The 22072-nt window shown below is 41.5% G+C and overlaps 1 protein-coding gene and 1 long non-coding RNA gene across 2 annotated transcripts; one reads left to right on the plus strand and one right to left on the minus strand.

Annotated features, from left to right (window-relative positions):
- The first annotated feature begins 13 nt into the window (after positions 1–13).
- Positions 14–15870, plus strand: COMMD5 (COMM domain containing 5). The gene is made up of 7 exons (XM_071442360.1): positions 14–205; positions 2238–2398; positions 3514–3542; positions 6915–6965; positions 10954–11049; positions 12745–12820; positions 15352–15870. Exons 1-7 carry the CDS (start codon positions 61–63, stop codon positions 15451–15453), a joined length of 660 nt encoding a protein of 219 aa, XP_071298461.1. The 5' UTR covers positions 14–60; the 3' UTR covers positions 15454–15870.
- On the minus strand, positions 14187–22068 carry LOC139597257 (uncharacterized). The gene is made up of 2 exons (XR_011681558.1): positions 21605–22068; positions 14187–14801 (listed from the first exon to the last, which is right to left on the minus strand). It is a non-coding gene; the product is annotated as an uncharacterized lncRNA (long non-coding RNA).
- Between the last annotated feature and the right edge of the window lie 4 nt (positions 22069–22072).

Raw genomic sequence — 22072 nt, forward strand, 5'->3', positions numbered from 1 at the left:
CCGCGCCCCCACAGCGCCCCCTGCCGCGGGGAGGGCGCGCGGCGGACGGGGGGTGCGGCCATGGCGGCCGGCGCGGCGCAGGGGCTCGGCGAGGGCGGCGGCGGCGGCCGCGGGTTCCTGGGCCCGCGAGTGCCGGCCGAGGTGGAGGCCATGGCCAGGGGCGTGCAGGACGTGGGCAAGGAGACCTTCCGGCGGCTCCTCAAAGGTAGGGCCCGTGCGGGGCCCGCTGGGCGCCGCCCCGGCGCGGAGGGGCCGCGCTGCCCCCGCTCAGGGACGCGCGGGGTTCCAGGCGGAGCCCATGGGCAGCAGCCGCGTTCCCCAAGGAAGCCGTGGATCCTCTCGGGAAGGCAAGGACAGCTCTTAGAGAGCTTCCAAAGGATACCCAAAAGTGTGGTGAAAGGCCATAGCGGGGAAACCGTGCGGACTGAGGTCAATTGGTCTGCTCGGTCTGGAGGGGGCTGAAGGGAGACCTCAAAGCCGGCTACAGCCTCCTCTCGAGAGGCTGCGGACAGACGGACACTGATGCCCGCTCTGGTGACCAGTGACAGGACACGAGGGAACAACATAGTGCTGTGTCAGGGCACTTCAGGTTACTATAAGGAAAAGATTCTTTCCCTGGCAGGTGTTGGGCACTGGAACGGGCTCCCCAGGAAAGTGGTCACAGCCTGACAGACCTCAAGGATGTTGGGACAATTCTCTCAGGCACATGGTGGGATTCTTGGGGTATCCTGTGCAGGGCTGAGCTGGACTCAATGATCCTTCTGGGTCCATTACAACTCAGAACATTCTGTGATTATGTGACAGCTTGGAGGGCTGCAGCTGCAAGGCTGCAGCTTCCTGGAGCACTTCCCTTTGCTTTTCCCAACAGGAAGCTAGAGCTGAGCTTTAAATAAAATGAGGGGCTTGATTCATTGTATTCCACAATTCTGTGAAATAATGAGGAACGGAGTTCTGCAGCTGTGGATGTCAAAGTCAGCTGAGTCCTGTTAAAGTCATTCTTCTCCCATCCCTGTGTCCCAGAGCCAGCAGCCCAGTCACTGTCAGGTTGTGTGTGGCAGTCAGAGACCCCTGGGCATCTACAGAATGTCCAGGAGACAGTACAGCAACCCCAAGGTGCAGGTGTCCTGTTGAGGTTGAGGCTGTAAGATTTGCAATGACTGATTTCATTTTTGTCTGTGAGGTTTCTCCCTCTAGTGAGAATTTTCTCAAGGCACCTTTGACCATCAAAATCAAGAGTTACACACTTGAGTAAATTTTGGTATGTAAAACAATCATGGAATAATGGGAAGAGTTGATTAGTGGAGTGAAAGCACAGCTTGCTGGAGGGTAGCTGCTGCCCAGCATGGTGTGACCCTGACATGTTCTCTCAGCTAACATCTTGTCCAGGATTTCCTTTTTTATTTTTAGGACTCAAAACATCTGGTAGCTGGTTTGTCTCTGAAAGTGTTGCTGCACAGTAGCAGAAACAAGCAATGTATTCAGGGGCTCCTTGTAATACTTGAAATAATAAAGCTGTGTACAGGCAGAGGCATTTGGGACAGAAGTACACATGTTAAACTACATTTGCTGTCTAGTGCAGGAACATAGAGACTGAAAAGCCTTTTCAGTGCCAGGAAGCCTGACTGTATGGGTTTTATTTTGGTGTAAGCTATCACCTGCTTTCAGGTGTGCAATAAATGCTTCCTACCATAGCAGGGGCAGACAGTCCTTCCAAACCAAGTGCCTGGAGCCAGGGCAGTGACCCCAGTGCAGGTCCCCCTGCAGTGGGTGGGCACAGCTTCCCTCTGCTTATGCAGAGCTGGCACAAATCTCCCATCGCTGTCTGCTCTTGCTGGCCTGTGACTCACAGTTTGCAGGGCTGCAGTTTTTCCTCTGAAGGTTTTGTAATCTTTGAAGATGTGATGGATTTCAACACAGTTTATTTACATCGTTCTTGCACTTGCACCAGGTTTGTTTTTTGAGGCTGTTGCTGTTACTCTATTGCTAAACAAAGACTAATGTAAAAAATGAGATGCAGTTTCATGTAACTGGTCAGTTCACTATGTAAAAACTGCATGTAACAGTATCTGAAGATTATCCAGCCAGTGGTGTTGCAGGCTCTGCTACACTGTCTCAATGATTGATTTAATTTTTGTCTGTGAGGCTTCTCCCTGTGATGAGAGTTTTCTTTGACCATCAAAGTCACGAGCTACACAGTTGAGTAAATCAAGAATCTTGCTTTGCTTTCTTATTCACAGTCACTGTTAATGCATTGGAAGGAAAAGACTGCAGGGAATCTGTCAGGCTGATTGCAGAAAGTGCTAACCTCTCAGAAGAGCAACTTGCTTTCCTCATTTCTGGCATGTACACCCTCCTCCAAGAAGCATTGAGACTCCCCTTATCAACTTTCAAACAAGAAGTAAGTTCTGGGAGTACTTGGAACCTTGATAAGGTAAAAGCTGCATCAGACACAAGTCACCATCTAAATCTCATTTGCCTAGGTGGGAAAATGCACATAAAAATTGTTCTCCAAGTTTAGGTTGTTGGAAGAAACTGTTAAAAGTTTGGAACTTATTATTTCACTTGTTGAGTAGATTTAGAGTGAGCTTTTTGAAAAAATATTTAAGCTTTAGGAAAAAGATTCCTGTATCTATTTCTTCTTCAGCATCTTGTTCACTGTGCATGTTTGTTTTCACTCATAAATTAAAACCGCCAAAGAAATCATAGCAAAATGTTATTTCACAGGCATCAACACTCTCTCTTACTGGGTGTTCACACATACCACTCATTTTTGCCCATGTTTTCAATTTCTCATATTTGTTTGCCTCCTTTGTTCACATTTCTTCCATAGAGGAAGGAAGGTATTAAGGCCAGAACAATATAGTGGAATTTGGAAGAAAGTGCAGTTTCCATTTATGCTGTGGATGTTTGGTGTGAATATGCACACACCCACCATGTTCCCAATTCCTATCCCTTCTTCATGGCTATTTTCTTAATTTTTCATGTTCCCTTACCTTACAATTTTCTTTTCTCATTTTTATGTGAGTGAGCCACTTCAGGGTTCCCAGTACCTGTTGTTTAAGATACAGCTTCATATTTACCCAGGCATACTGGGAAAGCTTCCATATTGCAGGAAATGTAGTGGAAGTCTGCTTTTAATATTCAAACCTTATCTTCTGCCATTTCCCTTTTCTTGTCATAGTTTAAACAAGTTACTGCAAAATGTATTTGAGAATAAGGGCATATAGTCACTCTGAAAGAAAAATGTTTCTGAATAGTTACATAAAAGAAGTGGCAGAGGTGTTGTTTTGAGAAATAAAGGCTTCCAAGATATTTAGGTCTTTAAATCACAACTTGATTGAACACTTCTGAAAATTCTCTTCAAAATATTACCAGTCATTTAAAAACTACTGGCACTGAAGTCTAAAATTTTTGGGGAGAGATACCAAATAAGTAACCACTATTGTGTCAGTAGGTAAGAAATTATCATTTAAGGCTATATCATGTAAAATTTCATCTTCCTTGTCTTTTCAGGTTTTTAAAGAAGACCTGAAGGAGCTCAGGTATGCCTGTATACACCAGTTCATTTAATGTTTGTTTTTTCATGGCTTTTATGTAACTGCTTCCCCAAATTAACTTTTTTACACAAAAAAAGTTAGTATAAAAATTACCTGTATATAACTCTTAATGCATCTGTTGCCAAACATCTTGTAGAGCCAGAGGAAAAAAACAGGTGTTGTGTAAGACTTGATTTAGCACTGAGCATGAGCAGTTTTATTTCACCTGCTGGGGAGAATGGTCTGATTTATTCTGTAATGTAGGTTATGCAAATATGAGTGACCTTCTCTCTGCCATCCCCATCTTGCCCTGCTATATTTTTTTAAGTGTTTGGTAAGACAGTGGTAGCATTTCAGAAGCTAAGAACTGCCCTACTTCTTTCCTTCTTTGAAAGGTCAATGATATAACGTTCATGAAACCCGACCACCATGTTCAGCTTTGATTTCTCGTGCCCATTACCCAAGAAATCATGACCTTTGTTACAGCCTTTGACAAAATCTATATCAGTCTTCCATAAGTATATCTGAAGGGATCATATCCTAAAAGCTAGAGGTCAGATGCTAGTAATATTTATAGGTTTTCCCTTATTTCTATATTCAGTAGCAATGAGAGAATAACAGCAGTTGATGTTTTCTTCTGTAGTGAAACCTCTGCACCAAGGCTTAATTATTTTAAAACACGATTTTTGCACTTTTCTTTAACATTCTGATTGCTACCTGGGAGAAAGATGTTTCTAATTCTGTCTTTTTTCATCCTTATTTGTCCATTCTGATTGCTACCTGGGAGAAAGATGTTTCTAATTCTGTCTTTTTTCATCCTTATTTGTCCATTAGCCTGTAAAATAATGGCTTCTCCTCATAAGCAGTTAAATCATAAGCACAATTTACTTTATGAGCAACTTCAGGCAAGCTAAAACTGCAGCTATAATTGGGGTGTAATCAATGAAAGGTGGCATTTGGGCCATAGTGAAAGGTGCCTTGCAAGTTGATACAGTTTTGTCTGTGGCTCAGTGCTGGAGTTTGGCCTGCCTTTTGTCTTGAGTGCTCACATGCAAGCTGCTGCCTCTGCCACATCATGGAGTTCACACCCAGGTTAAAGTAGGTCAGTAAGAAACTGATGAATTGCTTTTGGCCCGGTGGGAGCTGGTGTCTTTTGAGATGCACACAGAATGTGCCAAGCTTGATTATGGAATAATGAAGAATACAAAAGCTCCGTGCCAAATTCTCTGGGGCTGGGTGAATATTCCTCTTCTGAGCAGTGGAGAAAGTTGGTATAAGAGTGTCAGAAGTCACTGGCTGGGCTGGCTGTGTCAGAAGTGCAGACTCCCAGGCCCTTGTCATTTGACCACGCTTCAATGACTTATGCTTTTGTAGTTGTGTTCGGGAGTTTTTTTCTCACTTAATGGTTTATTCATACATTTTACTCAGATACTTTCCAGTCTTGATGACCTTTTTTATATCTTTTATATCTTGGTACATCTTTTTATCTTATTGTTCTGGTTAATAGGGCTGATCTAGCAGCAATAGTTAGGTAACTGCATTTGTGCTGCTTGCAGACTTGAGTGTTTTATGTGCTGCTAGTTGCTGCTATGCTCCATTATTCTCACAGTATTGGGACTCTTCCTAACTTCTACCTCTGACATATAACTCTGGCCATATAATATCCTGTAATTCTCAATTTTCTGGTGATGTACCTGATCTTGGCTTCTAGTTTTAATGAAGAGAGAGACTGGAGTACATGCCCAGTTCTGATTAACTACATCAATATTACTAGTTTAAAAGAGTTGCAATTCCCTATTTCTCAGCCTGAGTGGTTGAGCCAGTGGGAATAAATTCACACTAAATTGTGGGTGCGTTTTTTTTCCTCTCCTCACAGATTATTTAATAACTTTATGACTCAGGCGAATAATATGGGATTGAGACATCTTCACGCATTTCTTGCCCTTTGAGTCCCTTCCTCAGAACGTTCCAATGACAAGTGATTGCTATCTGTAGTTCAGGCTGAACTGTGCCATGTTCTATCTTATCTGTGTCATGTCTGACTGGCCTCAAGTGTGCTGAGGAGCCAGGAACAGAATTTTCAGTGAGATCATTGACTGCACAGCAAAAATAATGCAAACTCAAAGGTGGTGTTAATGTTTCTGTTTTAGAAATGCTCTTGAGTCAATCAAGTGTTGTGGTAGGTGTCATCATAATCATATTACAGCCCTGTCTCCAGCTATTCCACTACATAATCAGGGTATCCAGTCAGTGTCAGGATGGGCTAAATGATACACTTGCACAAAAGTGTGAGTAATGTTTGCAGAAATAGTCTTGTCTCTTCTGAAAGTCAGACTCTTGCAGCCAAAAACTACTGTTCTAGTGCTTGCTAAAATGAATTTCTTTTTATCCAAGCACTATTTTAAAATGTGGTTTAACCCCACTTCTCCCCTTCTGAATTCGAGCTGTAGGAACTGCTGTTTCATCACCCCACTGTGTGAGTTGATGAGTTGTTTTTTCTCTGGTCATTAGACACTGTAAGCTCTTTAGGACATATAACTTCCTTGTTTGCTTTGATTTTTCTTTGATGCACTGCTGTGTGCCTCAAGCCACAGGTGAGTAATGTCTCTGGGCACTGATTCATGGTGAGTGCTGGATTTAACTGTGGCAGCAGCTGTAGTGACTTCTCCCACTTGTCCAACCTGCCTCTCTGTAGGAGGTTACTGTCCCTGTGGCAAAGGCAGCTAGTGGATAGTGTTTGCTCTGTGGTCTTTGCAATTCACAGCCTGATCTATTGAACTGAAAATCAACAGAAGCTTGTTTGTAAGGCAACAGCAGTGTGGGAGGAATGGTGAAGGAGTGGAGAGATGTAGGGTAGACGGAGTCTGTTAGTCTCTTCAACCAGTCCCCAAGTATGCTCCTTTTGTAAGTTGGGCCTCTGAATGTTGAGAGGCAATTCCTTCTGTGTTCATTACACTTGAGGTGAAAGTGAAATGAAACATATAAGTTTGGGATTTTTGAAAGCATGCATTGCTCGCCTGCCTTCTGCACTTGTCAGAGCCATCAGTAAAATTTTTCTTGACTTTACTGAGAGAAGTTAAGCCAATACTGGGTTCTTTTGAAATACACCATTGCCATACAAGGTAGGATGGGCAGATGTAGCAGTTTTTAGGGTTCTTGATATATAAACATAGGTTTTGGGAGTAATTTCTTTTGAGAGTCCTGACTGAATCGATACTGAAGTGCTTACATAAGAGCTGGCAATTTGAAGCGATGGAAGATGGAAAATGTTGACACATCTTTTGTGTTCTGTAATAGATTGAGGGTTTTTTCAGGTAAGGCCGTATAACTATGGTTACAAAAAATCCCTAACTGTTTTGTCTTGCTCTTCTGTTTCAGAATACCAGAAGATTTCATTGTGGACTTTTCCAGTGTAGTCTTTGGTAACAGGTTAGTGTCTTCATTGTGCAGACAGCAGGACTGCACAGAGCTCTGCTGACACAAATCCTTGGTGTATTGAAGGAACAGCAATATTTTCCAAATTAATGAGAACAAGACTTGTCCCATTAGTTTGATTCAGCACAGTATGATGTCCATCATGCATGGCAATACATGCTTTAAGTAGCTTTCTTGCCAGTTCTCAGTTTTTCTGTGTTCATCAGTTTTTATAATGTTCTATAGACTGTGAGGTTGATCAATACCCACAGATGAAAAATGCAGCACAGAATTACTCATTTTTGCCATCATTATCATTGCAAGTTATAGCAGAGGAGGCAGGCTACATAAGCCCTCTACCTGCTCTGGTTCATGGCAGCTTTCTCAGATAGCATTTCTCAAGTCTTAATGTACAGTTCAGTTGGGAATTCACTCTGAGTGACTTGATGACAACACATGAGATATCAAGTGCTCTGCCTGCTGTAATTCACTTTTTAAGCAACATTCCTCAGTAACTCTAGAGTAAATAATAAATTGAGAGCTTTTTGAACAGCCTGTCTCTTTTGTCACTTCTTGGGATTCCCTTTTTCTAGAAGTTTCTCTGCTCAACCACGTTTAGCCTATTCTACATCTAGAAATTAAAAATCTTGAACATTTTGAATATGCAATCTTGTACAGGGCGAGGAGTTGGACTCAGATGATCATTGTGGGCCAACTTTCCTTCTTGAAATCTGAGGTCACTCAGCATGTGACATCACTAACCCAATGCTGCTCCAGATGCTCTGCATGGAATCCCAATAATCATAGTTGTGGTTTTGCAGTTACCCTCAAGGGTCTGAGTGCTGCTACCAAAGCTAAAAATATTTTCCATTTCTTTGATTAAGATCTTGGCTTACAGATAAAGGTTCTTGGAGTAAAAATAAATTCAGTCATCTCATCTTTTCTTTGCTCTTCTGTTTGAATTATAGGTGTTAAGAATGCAAAATTCATGGTTGCAAAGTGGAAATACTGCTTGCAGTAGGGAAGGAAGATAAATTTAGATGTAATTTGAAGCATGCATGATTGTCTGTTTTCTACTGTGAAATCACGATGCTGGAAAATTTAGCTTTTTCTCATTTTGAAAGCTGTGATTATCCAGTGTAATCTTGCTCTGTGTTTTGAGACCAGAGAAGAACACCTCAGGTTTGATTTTTAGACAGATCTGCTTCTACAATCTTAAATGTAACACTGAATCATACATATGCTTATTGAGTTGTAAATATACATGTTTGTGATGGTAAGAGGTGCATTAGCATGTGATCAAAAATTCAGTAATTCAGTATGAGCAAGATAACCCAGAAAAATCCATTTTTAATACTTTTCCTGGCATCTTATCTTATTTTGGGAGTTCTTTTCACTAAACAACAGCTCTGAAGTATTTGGCATTTGTATTTGTGTCCCCACAGTTCCACCAAGCTATGTAGACTGAAATAAAGACTTGCCACATCAAATAACTACATGAAATTAAAACTCTCTTTTCAGGGAAAGAATAACACTAACTTCACCCTCTCTGAATGTTTATAATAAATGCACTGGGGTTTTTTTCTAATGGTGTACCCTTAGTTTCTACCAGGAGGGTGCATTCTGTGTTGTCAGCATTTCACACATACAAGTTTGTTCAGCCTTCCAGCTCAGTGGCCTGCTAGGCATGTCTTGTTATGTGCATAGGGAACCATCCAGAACTTGTCTCTAGTTTTGGTACTGGTAGATCAGCTGCTGCTCCAAGTTCTCTAATCTTTCATTTTCGAGTTGCATCCTTTAGCAGGTGATGTTCTTGTCACCAGGTGTATCATCCTTTCCACCACAGCTTGTATGGTCTCTAGGATGGTCTCTACCTGATCCGTGGTCTTTTGCTTGTTCTGACTTCTGTCTTCTGCACAATGTGCTGACAGTATATTGCAGCTGCTGGCACAGAGTGTTTACAAAATGTAATTATAGACTATAGGTTTTAGATACAAGATTCATTGAGTATTTTCTGCTCTATTTTGCTATTCCTCTCAGAAATCAATGGCTTGATTAGCAGCCTGTAATTTCTGAATGTATGTTGGCCACTATGCACATTCTGTCATCTTTACAGGATTCTTGCAGTTCCCATTGTGGTCTTGTCCAAGCTGGGAAGGTCCTGACAGAAGCTTAAACTAACCTATAGAAGCTGTGACTCTTCCTAGGAGAATGGTACAGAAGTGCAGTCCTGACCAGAAATAAAGCTTTGTGTTTGACCACAGAAATGCCATCTCTCCACAGTATTCAAAGCTTCCCTTCTGTTTGGGAGGTCACCATTTCTGATCTTTCCCACCACTGCTAAGTAGAATATCTTTCTGTTTTTAAAACTCCTTTCTTCCCCCAGGGTGCTGGTGCTGCACTGAATGGACTGACTTCCATTGATGGGAGTTCACATGTCTTAAGGAAACGGTAGCAGTGTGGCTATTTTTAGGGAGTCTCCAACTTAAGCAATACTCTGGCAGCAGCTCTCCACTGAGGGAAAGGCCTGTTCTTACTGTTTAATCCTGCTAATGACTGTTCTGGACTCCAGCTCCTCATGGCTGCCCCCAGCTGTGGTGACCTACTTCCTATCCAGGAGTTGACAATTGAGTAAGAACCAGCTGATCTACTTTTTTTGCTCATTTCTTTACCATGCTATTAGGAATGTGTCTCAGTTCTGACACCACCCAACCTCCCCTCACCAAAGAGATAAATTCTTTCTTATATCACCTTTGCAAAATGCAGGACAGTTGGAGGATCTCAGCCTGTGAGTCCCTGTACTCATTAATCTTTCTGGCCAATTTCTAAAGGCCCAGCTAACTTGCACACAAGAATCTCAGTAGTGATGTGAAACTGCCATTCCTACAGTGCTTGATTTGTTCAGAGAGGATTGCTTTCTGATGCAAAGTCTGTAATTAGATTATGTCTAGCACCATGGATAAAGGATGTAATGTTTCTTATCCTGCCCTTAGTGGAAGTACTGGAGTAGTCTTGAAATGTACAGTAAATAAATTCCAGGGGCATGGGATGCTTAGAGAGAAAAAAAAAGAGTAACACAAAGTCCAGAAACCACCTCCTGAATGGACCAGCACAGTGACCTCATTCTGAAGTTATTTCTGCACGTATATCTAAGAGTGAATGGTTATTATGTATTTGTATCAGTTTTGCCATTTAGTTATCCAGAACTTAGCATGTCATTAAAATTCTGAAAGTTGTCAACCATCTGAAGTTTAATTGCTGTTAACTGTATTCCCACACAGAAATAAACTAGGACTTGATCAACCTGATTCTTCCTGCAATATGAGCAACAAATGAAATGCTTGGCTTCTTACACATTAAGCTAGGCAAAAATCTTGAAGGCTGAGCTGGGGTTGGCACTGAACATTATGTAAGGAACTTAAAGTTTGTAAATTATGTTGGATCAACAAGAACCACTGTGGGGTTTTTTAAGTATGCTTCAAAATACACTCAATACACTAATATAATATTTTAAAATATTGCTGCTTGCCAATAGTAGATGGTTTTTGCTGAGGAAGAACAGTGACCTTATGCAACTGTTTTGCCTAAGTCATCTGTCTTGTCTCTGCTTGCTTGTTCCTGTTGGATTTGCATGAAGGTAAGGATATGTTTGCAGGTCCCTTTCTATGCCTCACAGTTGCATATAATTGAAATATAAGGTATGCCAGCCACCACAATGATTCTTAGTAATCTTTAAAGTGACATCAGTTTACTAGAATTATACAGTCACTTGGTCTCTTTTTTCAACACGGACCATAGTTAAGCATCAAAAAAGGGGATAATCTGAGCACAACTGTCTTAAATCCACAAAAACTCTGCTTATTCAGACCTCCTTAAGTGAGGACAGATGTAGGAGAGAAACAAATTCTGGACAGGTTTGTACAGAGGAATTCTATTTCTCTTTGGATTGTTCCTTCTTTTATGGATTTACATTGCAATCTCTTATTTCTGATTGACTCTTCAGGCGTCCCCCTTCCGAAGGCACAGCTCTGGTACAAAGAAGTCGGCTGCCAAGTATCCAGGACTTCAAGTGGAGAGTGGATGTAGCTATATCCACAAGGTACAAAAGACAATCATGCACATCCCTGGAATTACCTAAGATTAAACTGATTTCTTGTGCTGCTTAAACATTTTAATGGGGGTCAAAACGTGCCTTGCTATTAGGGGTTGGTAGGTAGCCTTAAATAGTAAGATACAGGTGGAATTTTCTGAACAGTGTAGAAGTCAGTGTATGTAGACTTTACTGCTGGTAACATTTCACTCAAAGTTTGAGTATTTTATTTTAAAACTTAACAGAGCTGATACAAATCCACAGGTCCTGGTGATGATGGCATAAATTAGTCAGATTGAGCCTCAAGCAGCTAAGCAAGCTCTTAGTTTTACTGGAACAGGGGAGAGTATTCATCTATTCAACTTCTCAAGCAGACCATCATTTTTTGCACATGTTAAATGAATTTCCACCTCTCGTACTCTGCTTCTACAAAGAGCAGTTTCAGGCCAGCACCTTTACACTGCCATAGTTATGTAACTGGTCATTGAACTACCTCCTAGTTTCTTTCACAGCAGGAGTAAAAGCCTTTGAGATCATCCTGCCTGTGCCTGCAGTGAACAGCTTCTTACCATCTGCCACAACAGAGGCATGTGGAGGATGGATCTTTGGTTAGACCCAGAAGGAAACAGAAACCTGTTGTCTGTGCTGTTTGCTCTCTGTCTAGTCCTAACCAGGACAGACCAAGCTGAAAGAAATTAGATGATCCAGTCTTTGTTAGTAGTGTAATTTGTTAGTGTGAGTAACTTCATGTTGTGTGTCTGAATACCTGCATCTGGGAGAGAGTGCTGTCTCTTTGCTGCCAGGGAGGCCCATGGTTGATCAGGATTGTCTTCCTGAAATCAAGAAAAAAGGCTCCTAAGAGAAAATTGGGATGGCCACAAGCTACTAGTTCTGGTGACTTTCTGATGAGCAGTGCTGTAAGCACCACACAGGTATCACTCTGTAGAAAAAGAATCTATACTGATATGAGAGCAAAATGTCCAGGTAAACATTCTCAGGCACAGTGCTTGCAAGCTGAAAGCAAATCCTCTGATTTGTTTTCCAAATTACACAGGAGGAGCAATACATTACCGGTTTTTGTTTTCCTTCCTTTTAATTTTGTTTTCAGTTAATCTTCCCCCCAGGATTTCTTGTTTATCATCCAGCAACAGCCTCTGCAGGGAGGTATGGCAGCTTTGGGCTGTAGTGCCTGTCTGTACCTGAGCAGGCTTTGGCAGTGTCAGTTGATGGAAGCTGCACAAGAATGACTCACTTCCCTTCTTTGGGTCATCAAATAAAATAACACACAAATTTAGGATGAAGCCTGGAAGAGGCTGATTCCCCGAATGAGGTGGAAGTTGAACGTATGAAAGGATGGAAATGATTAATGCAGCATGGTAAACTGCATAAGAAAACTGTGCATTATTATTAGCAGTACTTGGTCAGCTCTTATCCCTATCATAATTCCACTAAACCAATTATGTAAAAATGAAAATGCTCCTAAACTTGCAGTTACTAAACTATTAACTAAATGTTAAGTCCCAATACTGAGGTAAATTCGACAGAGCTGTTGTGTTCATGAGTTTCCAGCCAGACTCTGTGACTGAAATTACTCATGTTCTGTGTAAAGCCTACATGAACATCTAAAATTGTTAAAGTGGAATGCTGTACTCATCACAGTGCTGATCTGTACTGCTGTAATCCTAATGATGTAAATAATTTCAGTTCACTGGCCCGTGCACTCCAGCCATCCATTCTGATGATGATGAAGCTTTCAGATGGGACAGCTCATCGCTTTGAAGTAAGTCTGATTGCCATAATAAATAGTAAGGAAACCACTTCTAGTTTTATTTAGAAAGTTGAATTATTACTTAAAATACTAAAGCTTTTGAAAATGGTGTGTTACCATTGGTTGGTTTGCTTTGGAATCCTTCATGTTCAGTGTAGCCACATAAAGTATTTAATGAAATACCAATCAAAATCATTTCATACCTTGTTCCTGCACATGTTCTACTGAACTGCAATTTATTAGAAGAATATTAATTACTGGAAAGCACTATTACATAATGTCTGGTTTGATTAAAAGTTATGGGGTTGTTATGAACTGTAACCTTCAGACCTGATGTTGTCTCTTGAGGGCAGAAAAATTACTGGGATAGTTTATATAATGTATGATACACTTGTAAACCTTCTGCATTTGGCAGAGAATGATAACATTCTTTTCTGTGGCAGAGGTAGTTTTATTCTTTTTCTTCAGAACTGTTCTGGCTGCCAGAAAGTAAAAAAAATACCCTCTTTGCTTGTTACAGGATTAGTCAGTGGCAGTATTTATGACAGTGTACCTAAAGGCTTGCCAGAAGATGGCATAAACTCTTCCATAATTTTAACCTTTGAGAAGGAATGCTATTTGTTCTATAAATAGCATGGTGGTGCGTACAGGAATTCAATGCACAGCAGGCATTGTTACATTTGAACTCTGTACAGATTTTGGCTTCAGTTCTCTCATTAGTAGCAGTCTGGAAGAAGCACCAAAGCCCTGTGGGTTGAAAGAGGTGGACTGATTTTACTGTTGAATTGTTTTGCAATAAAGCATCTGTAGAGAAGGGCATAAATTCTGTGCTACATTGCAAACTGTTGAGGGTGTCGCTTCACAGGAGATCAAATTTACCCCTCTGGACTATCCAGCTCAGAGCATCCTATACACTCTTTTGAGGACTTCCATGGAACTTAAATGATGCCATGGACTTCAGGTTAACCCTTTACAAAAGGGTAAGTTTCACTTGTGAGGATAAAATCTAGTTTATTCCCACTTTAGTTCCTGGCATATCATGTCCAGTGTTGGTCTTGGTGCCATTTTTTCTGACTGTTTTGGTTTGATTTTAGGGTTTGTTTTTTGTGGGTTTTTTCCTCAGTGTGGAAGACCTTTAGTTATTCTGCAGTGGAGATGTGTTTGTCCAGCATGTGCAGCAGTGCAGATATCTGATAACAAACAGTGTGCTTCTCTTAGAATCAGCTCTTTACTGTTGCTGCCTCTTGGATGTGAATGCCAAGGGTGTGACTTCAGACAGGATTTCTAGATCTGATGAGAGGTCTTCCCACAGTTAGCTCTTTGGAATAAACTTGTGTTTTGGTTAGAGTAAGTAAGTTTATGCAAGTAAACATAGTCCTCAGATGTTCAGTTTTCCTTTATCTGAACACATTCAGAATGTCATGCTACCTAACAGGGCTTATGTAAGATGGTAAGTCCAGAAAATAATTCTGTTGTGAACAGTTTTAAAATGTGTAGAGCGCAGGGAGAAGTTACACTCTTTGGTCTCCATTTGGTATTTTAATCACAGTGTGGCTTCTGACTGAAGTTGTTTTTTTTAAGCAGTGGGAATTGCAGCATTTTGAGTCTTGTTGTATATATGTCAAAAGTGAAAAGGACATGGTGCCTTTTTATGCATTTCTGATATATGTGGAAAATGCAAATCAGGTGTTGGATTCCTCTCATATAATTGGCATCTGTGCCAGAGTGGGCAGGAGGATGACAAGGTGCTCTGCCAAAAGAACTGCTGTCTTCAGTGCAGTCAGAGGAGTAAATTCAGCAGTGCTGTGCAGACTGTGTGGGACCAGCCAGACTGCACTGGGCACTCGTGTGAGCATGTGTTTGTGCACTGCACCTGTGTCACCAGGCTGTGTCACCAGGCTGTGTCACCAGGCTGTGTCACCAGGCTGTGCCTGCACTCGGCTGGGGGTCTCTTTCTTCATAGATAAATTTCCATCCACTGGGCTTCTCAGGCCTGAAATGGGAAAGGAGATCCCGTGAGTCTCCTGCACAGTTGAAAATGCTTTGTGTGTTTAACCCTAAATCTTTTGCCTTCCACACATTGTGGAAGTGCCATTTGCTCTTGAGGTTGTTGCCAAGTGTCTGGCCTCGAGTCTCAATTCCTTTGTCTTGCAAGTTTGGACAAGCAGAATATCTTGAATTTGTTGCTTGAGAATTCTGTAGTCTCCACGACCTTCCAGATGTCTTTCCTTCCAGTCCATGACTTTTATATCACCCAAGCAGCTCTCAATTTACATCCTTGAGTATTTCTTTTCTCTCATCAGGCGTACAGAAAATGTACAATGTAGGTGTTATTTCTGGTTTTTTCCCACCCTCCTTTTCCATGTGGATTTAGTTGAATTACCTGAATTTTATTAACCTTAAATCCTTTGTCTTAAGTCTGGAAAAATTAAGTATTTTAAGAGAAATTTGCCTTACACTGCAGAATGTCCCATATCCATAGGCTTGCCCTAGTCAAGTTCCTGAGATGTCTTGTGTTTTCTAACCTCAGCATTCTGTTTCAGGTGCCAGTTGCAAAGTTTCAAGAACTGAGATACAATGTTGCCCTTATACTGAAGGAAATGAATGATTTGGAGAAGAGGAGCATACTGAAGATCCAAGACTGAGCACTTTTAAATTGGGAGGTTTTGGAAGAGATCTGAAACCCTCAGCATGTTTGGTGAATGCAAAACAGGGGACCATCACCACTTTGCCTCTATGAACTTCAATGTGGCATTTATGATGTCTGCTGTAAATATTTTTTTTCAACTCAAGAGTTTAAAGCACAAGCTCTTTTTGTAAGACTTAGGAAAAACAAAACATTTATCTATTAAAAAGTATAACGCTCTCTGTGAACATTTTTGCATGATTCATCGAAACATTTTTTAAATAACCATCTTAATAGATGTTAGAGTCATTTATTTCTGATTATGATTCGTAATTCTGGGTTTTTTTGAAAGTTTGCTACCGGAAGCCCTATCAATGTGTATGTATCATAAGAAAGCTCTGCAATATTTCAAATAAAAAATAAAATAACAAACCCACTCCTGCCTTCCAGTATGACAAATGTGATCTTGAGTTTTTGCTTAAAATTGTTGCCTCATTTCTTACTAAGTGACTATGGTTTTGCTATGGATAATTTGGAAGAAATTAGCCTTTGCTAAAGGCTAATTTGGAAGAAAATTGGAAGACTGGATCAAGAAAGAAGTATCATCTGGGCTTCCAGGACTAATTCCATGGAATTACAGCAGTGGAAAGGTGAAATCTGTTTCTTTATCTGGTTGATCAGAATGGGCTAAATAGCTGTAATCTCCTAGTTTTGTGACTGGAGATGCCTGCCTCTTGTTTCATGTGATGCCTGTGTGTTTGATTCCATGGAATCGGCTGCCATGATTAGGCAGAAACCCCTGGCCTTGCAGTGGTGGTGAGCAGCAGGAGGCAGTGATCTTGTAACCCACCCCAGCTCATCAGTCCTGCAGGCCAGACCCCAGGATGAAGAGGCTGCCTACAGCTGGGATGGAAGTCACAGGAATGAGGATATCCAAGCCCCCAGGCTGAGCAAGCAGTTCAGCACAGGCTGAAGTTTCCTGAGCTGCTCAGGCAGTTGGACTGGATGGTCATTGTAGGTCCCTCCATTTGTACTGGAATAGTCTGCTCTGAGTTACTCCTTTGGTGAATTTACCTTGGAAGGATTCCCTTAATGTGAAACATGTTTCGAGTCTCATTTAAATGCTGTGGGACCACATGTATGTCCCTAAGAGCTTTGCCAAAAAATTTTGCTGATTAATTCCTCACTCCTTGCCTGAATGAATTTTCCCCAGCAGCAAAGACAGGGAAGCTGTGGCTCTGGAACTCAGTTTGTCAGAAGTCAGATGTACTTTAGAAAGCACATGCCACTGCTGCTGTTAAGCACTGGCTTATTCCAGCTAATTGCAGGGTTTCTATCACAGTAATACCACCCATATTTGTCTCTTTCATGTTTTGTGGTTGTAGAACTTGCCTTTATCTTCCTCACTCCCTGCAGAAAATTACTGAAATTAAAATTGTGGGTTAAGGAGGCCTTTTACACTCCCACAGATGTTTGTGTAGGAAAGGATGACTTGCCTTTTGGATTTAAAAAATCACAACAAGCATAGTAAGACTTATTTGTCATACTTCTAAAGAGACTTCTTTGACAGCAGTCCATACCAATCTAAAGATAGCTGAATAGCTGTGGTCCAGAAAGCTTTTAAAACCTGTGCAAGAATGTGTCCTGTAGTTTCAAATAAACCATCAGCAGGATTTCAAATTGTTCAGAAGCTTCCTGTTCCATTTGCTTTGTAGTGGAGCATCAATAACTTCCAGCTTTGATCCATACTGCATCTTAGTCTGTTAACTTCCAAGTGGACTGCAGACTGCATTAATTCATCTGTGAATCTTGTTCATCTTCCTTGTATCTTAGCACAGGCTGTGAAACAAAACATACATCTTTGTGTTCCTTCTTACAACGCTTCCCTTCTGGCTGCTTAGACTTGCATTGTTTCAAACTGAAAATGTTTCTCAGCTGAGCCTAAGTGAAGTCATTTCAGACAAAGGGAGTTCTGCTGCATGGAGGTAAAATGACCTGTTGCTAAAGGCATTTGCACAGTCATTTCTTACTGCTCAGAGCAGAGGAATCCATGAACACCTTCTAGAATATATTCATTTGGTGGTTCTGCAACAGCAATTGCTCATGTTCTCCAGAACTGGAAAGACTTCTTGGCCGGATTTGTCATGTTCTCTGGACCACTTAATCTTGAATTTGTCTTGCTACACATTAAGAAGCAGTTTACTGTAATTGGAGGCTTACCATGTATGCTGATGGGTGCTTGAAAACTTGGGGTGTTCAGTCCTCTGAACTTAAGAATTAATTTGGTCTTTCCTCCTGAGAGATTAGTAAAGCAGGAGTTGTCACCAAAATGGCTAGTGGGAGTGCAGATAGTTCCTCAGTTTTGCTAAAATAAGAGTCTTCAAAACATTGTTAGGTTTTTCAGAATTCAATAATGAATTACTTGTTAAATATTTGTTCAATGCTGAAATATCTTCTTTCTTCACAACTGAAATACCCTGGAATTTGAATTTCATTGAATTTCTGGCTGTAGCCCTTTCATTCCAATGCAGAACAAAAGTAACCTTCTAAGAATCTGGGTATGTCTGAACAGAAATTATTTTATCTCAGTCACTCCAGGTTTGGTTATGCTTCAAGGGCACATTGTGAATCCCCCTTTCAGTGTCAAGCAGTGAGAGACACAGCCTGAGTGGGATGCTTGCTTTGTCAGTCCTGAGGTCTTGTCAAGCTGATCACCAGCCAGTCATCAATTAGGCAGGCAGGGGTTTGTGTGGGAAGGGCACTGGGGTTTTTTCTTATTCCACAGTTCATGGACCAGTAAGTAACAAGAACCTTTTGCAGGCTCTGTTGGTATTTTTCCTTGAGAAACAACACCCTGTGATAGCATTGCTCTCTCTATTGGTGCCTTGCATTTATTTAAACTGGATCATGTATTTGTGTCTTAATTGTAGTGATTCTCTAACCATGACATCTGAACATTAACTTCTCTATTAAGCCTTTTCTTTAATTTTCTTTATAGAGGACAGAAATTTTTTTCTTTTAAGATTAATTAATTTTAAACAGATTTAAAGTAAAACTTGGACTTGATAGTTTCTCAATGTAAATCATGTGTGTATGATAGCAAGGATGTCCAGTACATGAAGGAGCAGTCACAATAGGCAGAATACAAAATAAGAGGTAAAGATAGTTAAAGATAGTTGCCAAAAGTCATTCAGAGGTTCAGTGGCAAAATAACACAGAAGAACACACACATCTTCTCCTCTTGTTCCCTATGCATATGTTAGTGCAGCTTCCTGACATAATGGTCAGGCTTCCTGCCTGGTATTTTTTTTGAAATTGCCTCAACTGCATGGGCCATTAGTAAAAATCTGTTCTTGCTATGGACTATTACAGCACGTGCAGAGCATATGGAAATAAAAAGTCATCTGTATTTGTGATGTGACTTTTCACATCCTTTCTTCCTCTAGAGAAGGAGCTCAGTCAGTGTGACTGGTGGTTTGGAATTTCACACTTGAGTTAGTTGTGTTTGAGAGGGGGGCAATGCAGGTTTATTGGTGGCTTTTGTGGACTCAAAGCCTGATGCAGTTTATGGATTCAGAAGAAGGCTGAAGAATGTAGTCATGCTCTCATGCTGCTTGTTATGCCAGCCATTAACTGCTGGAAGAAGATCAGTATTGTGCTCATTGTCATTAAAAGGAAGAAATTAAACCTCCCTTTGCAGAGAAATCATACAAGGGAGATGTGCTTTTGCAGAGTGAGTCACCTCCTCACTTTAACTTTTTCTGTTTAAGTAAAGGATAAATCCATTCTTGATCTCATGAACAATGCAGGTAGGCAGGAGGGTGCTTTTTTGCCTCTTTCTTTTTTTTCTTTTGCCTTCTAATCAAGTACACCTCATGACCTACTGCTGCTCCAAGTCCATGAATATATGTATGAATGTATGAAAACTCTGTGCTTTCAGGATGTGTTATATAAAAACACCCCAGCATATCTAGATTATGTATGATCAATTCACACAGCTGTTTTTGCTAAAAAAGTCTCTGCAGAGCCAGGCCTGATATCAGAGTCAAATATTTAGTAGTTGTTTGACTTCTAGTGAACAGCAAATTAGTATCTTGGCTTTAAAGTATTTTGCTGTTAGTGACTGTACGGCTCACTCCGTACCTGTCACACCCCACCAAGTACTAACATTTACCAAACACCACACATACCAGGAACTAGGAGAGGCACAGCCAGCTGCTTTCTCCCCTGAAAAAGAGGGTCACAGAGTTGTTGCCCATGGGCCATCTGTCATAAGGTCATAACTATTTGCAGGCTTGGGATAAAGCTCTGTGTTCTGAACCCTCCTTAGCACACAGCTCCCACCACGGGGAGTAGCTCATAAGCACAGCTGCTCTTTTCCCTTGAAATGTTTCAGCCATGTCCTGCTGGTAGAAGAGAATTCCCAGAAGTGCATTTCCCAGTGCCTTTCTGAGACTCCTTTCAGTCCAGAGTGCTCAGACTGCCAGCCAGCCCTGCAGCTGCTTTCATACATTGAGAATAGGAACTGTGGAAGTTCCTTGCAGAGCACAAATGCTGATTGCATTTCCTATGATAAATCTATTCCCCTTCCCTAGCCTGAATTCGTGTTCTGCTAGAAACCCTCCCTTTCTACCATGACTTATCTCTTTAAGTGTCTGCTATGTAACTATGTAAATACTGGTGGCATTTCTCTGATAGAGATTGTCACTGCATTGCTACTGGTAACCAGTGGTTATGTCACTTTCCCTCGCTTGAATAGGCTTTGACTCATAGTGGTTTTCAGGACAATGGTTATAAAATAACACACTGAGGGGTTGCCGAGACTATAGTTTTGCAATAGAGACAACTGCTGACCTCAAGGCTCCAAGAAAGCATTTTTCTTCTTTTTCTTAAGGGTTTTGTTCTTTAATAGCATGAGATTTTCTTGCATGGAAGTTTGGAAAACAAGAAGTCTATGTTAGCAAGCTGGAGCCTGGAGGGAAAACCCCACACTCCTGAGCACAAATGCTCATTCTTTCTAACTCTTCTGAAGCACTGCTTAACTGAAATTTTCAGTGCTTCAGTTGTCCCACTTTTCTTTGGTTTGCTTACTGGCAGCCTGTGCCATACTTTGGATTATTGTCTGATTTAAATGATGGCAGAAAGAAGTACTGAAACCAGTGCTTATTCAATTCTGTTTCTAATTAAAGGACTTGCTTGAGAGCAGCAGTTAGATGTTAAACTTTTTCCTTTTTTTAAGATTCAAGAACCCTAGAGAAAAGGACTAAAATTTTGGCAGATGCAAAATATCCTTACATCACAAGAATCAAAAGACAATTGAAGGGTCTGATGGCTGGCTTCTCTTCTCAGGTACAGATCTGATTTTCTGTATAAGCATAATGTTGCCCACACATGGACACAAACATCACAGAATTAGTGTGTATCACTAAAAGTTAAATCCAGATTTTTAGCAGCTTTAAACTAATTTTTCTTTTTAAATCTAAGGTAATCTGAATTTTGTCAAGTATCCTCCCTAAACAAGGTCTTGCAAAACTCAGGTTGCCTCTCCATTCTTTCATCTTTTCTCTGGTCCATCCAAGCTCCACAGGCAGGGCTTGTCCCTTAATACCTGCTTAGCTCACGTAGTCTAAACTGGGTAGTCCAGACACTTCTGCAAGTAAGAAAACGGAAATTAATTCCTTCAGCCCCTCTCTTGAGCTTCGTGAGGAGGCTGATTATATCAGTAATAGGATATCATCAGAAATTTCAAATTCTGCAGTGGATTTTAAGACAGTGTGAAAAGCACTCTATATTTTTAGAGCGTATGTATACATAACACGGGCATTTCTGGTAACTGTAAATATGCATAAAGCTGCAAACAAAAAGCATTACACAACTTCTTTTAGAACAGCTTCTTTTCTGTAGTAGCACAGGTGATTTTCTCCCTAGACTACATTTAGCACAGACAGTTACACAACTAGTGCAACTGTCTCATCCAACAAGAATTGGTGGGAACATGCAGATTGAAACGGTCAACAGAGCTGCTCTTAAATAAAACAAAGATACATCACAAGGCATGTGCTTCCTCTTCGAGAATCTGGCACGGACAGGTAGAGCTGTGCAACATGCCACACTACAAAACTAAATAAACACAACAATGTTTTCCTTAGTTGTTCTAAAAGCAGGAGTACCTGACATTAAAATAGCTTCACTACTCCGTAGATTCCCTTAAAGAGAATGATTAACTGTGTAGCTACAAAGCTTCGCGATTCCAACTCCAGCAGGAAACGGCATTCTCGCTTTTCAAAATCACTGCGAGCCGATGCTTCTTTCGCATTACCGGAGGTACCAAAACACCGGACCCTGGAGCGTGTCTCACCGGGGCGCCGGTGCAGACCGGCGGGTCAAGCCCAACTCCGCGCCCGGTGTGCCGGGTGGGCAGAGCTCCCCAGCCAGGCGCCCCTGCTCTCCGCACGGCCCAGACCCCGCCGGGACGGGCTGTCCGAGGGGACGGAGGAGCCCTCCCGGGGGGCTGCGAACCCCGGGCCCGGCGCGGGGCGGCCCCTCCCGGTGCGGGCCGGGCCCGGCGCGTTACAAAACCGCCTGGTTTTGTAACAACCTGCGGGCGCGGCCCAATGAGCGCCGCCGCCGCCGTCACG

This window comes from Agelaius tricolor, unplaced genomic scaffold, assembly GCF_023055355.1.
Source record: "Agelaius tricolor isolate 1412-34295 unplaced genomic scaffold, bAgeTri1.0.p SCAF_17, whole genome shotgun sequence".
NCBI lineage: Eukaryota > Metazoa > Chordata > Aves > Passeriformes > Icteridae > Agelaius > Agelaius tricolor.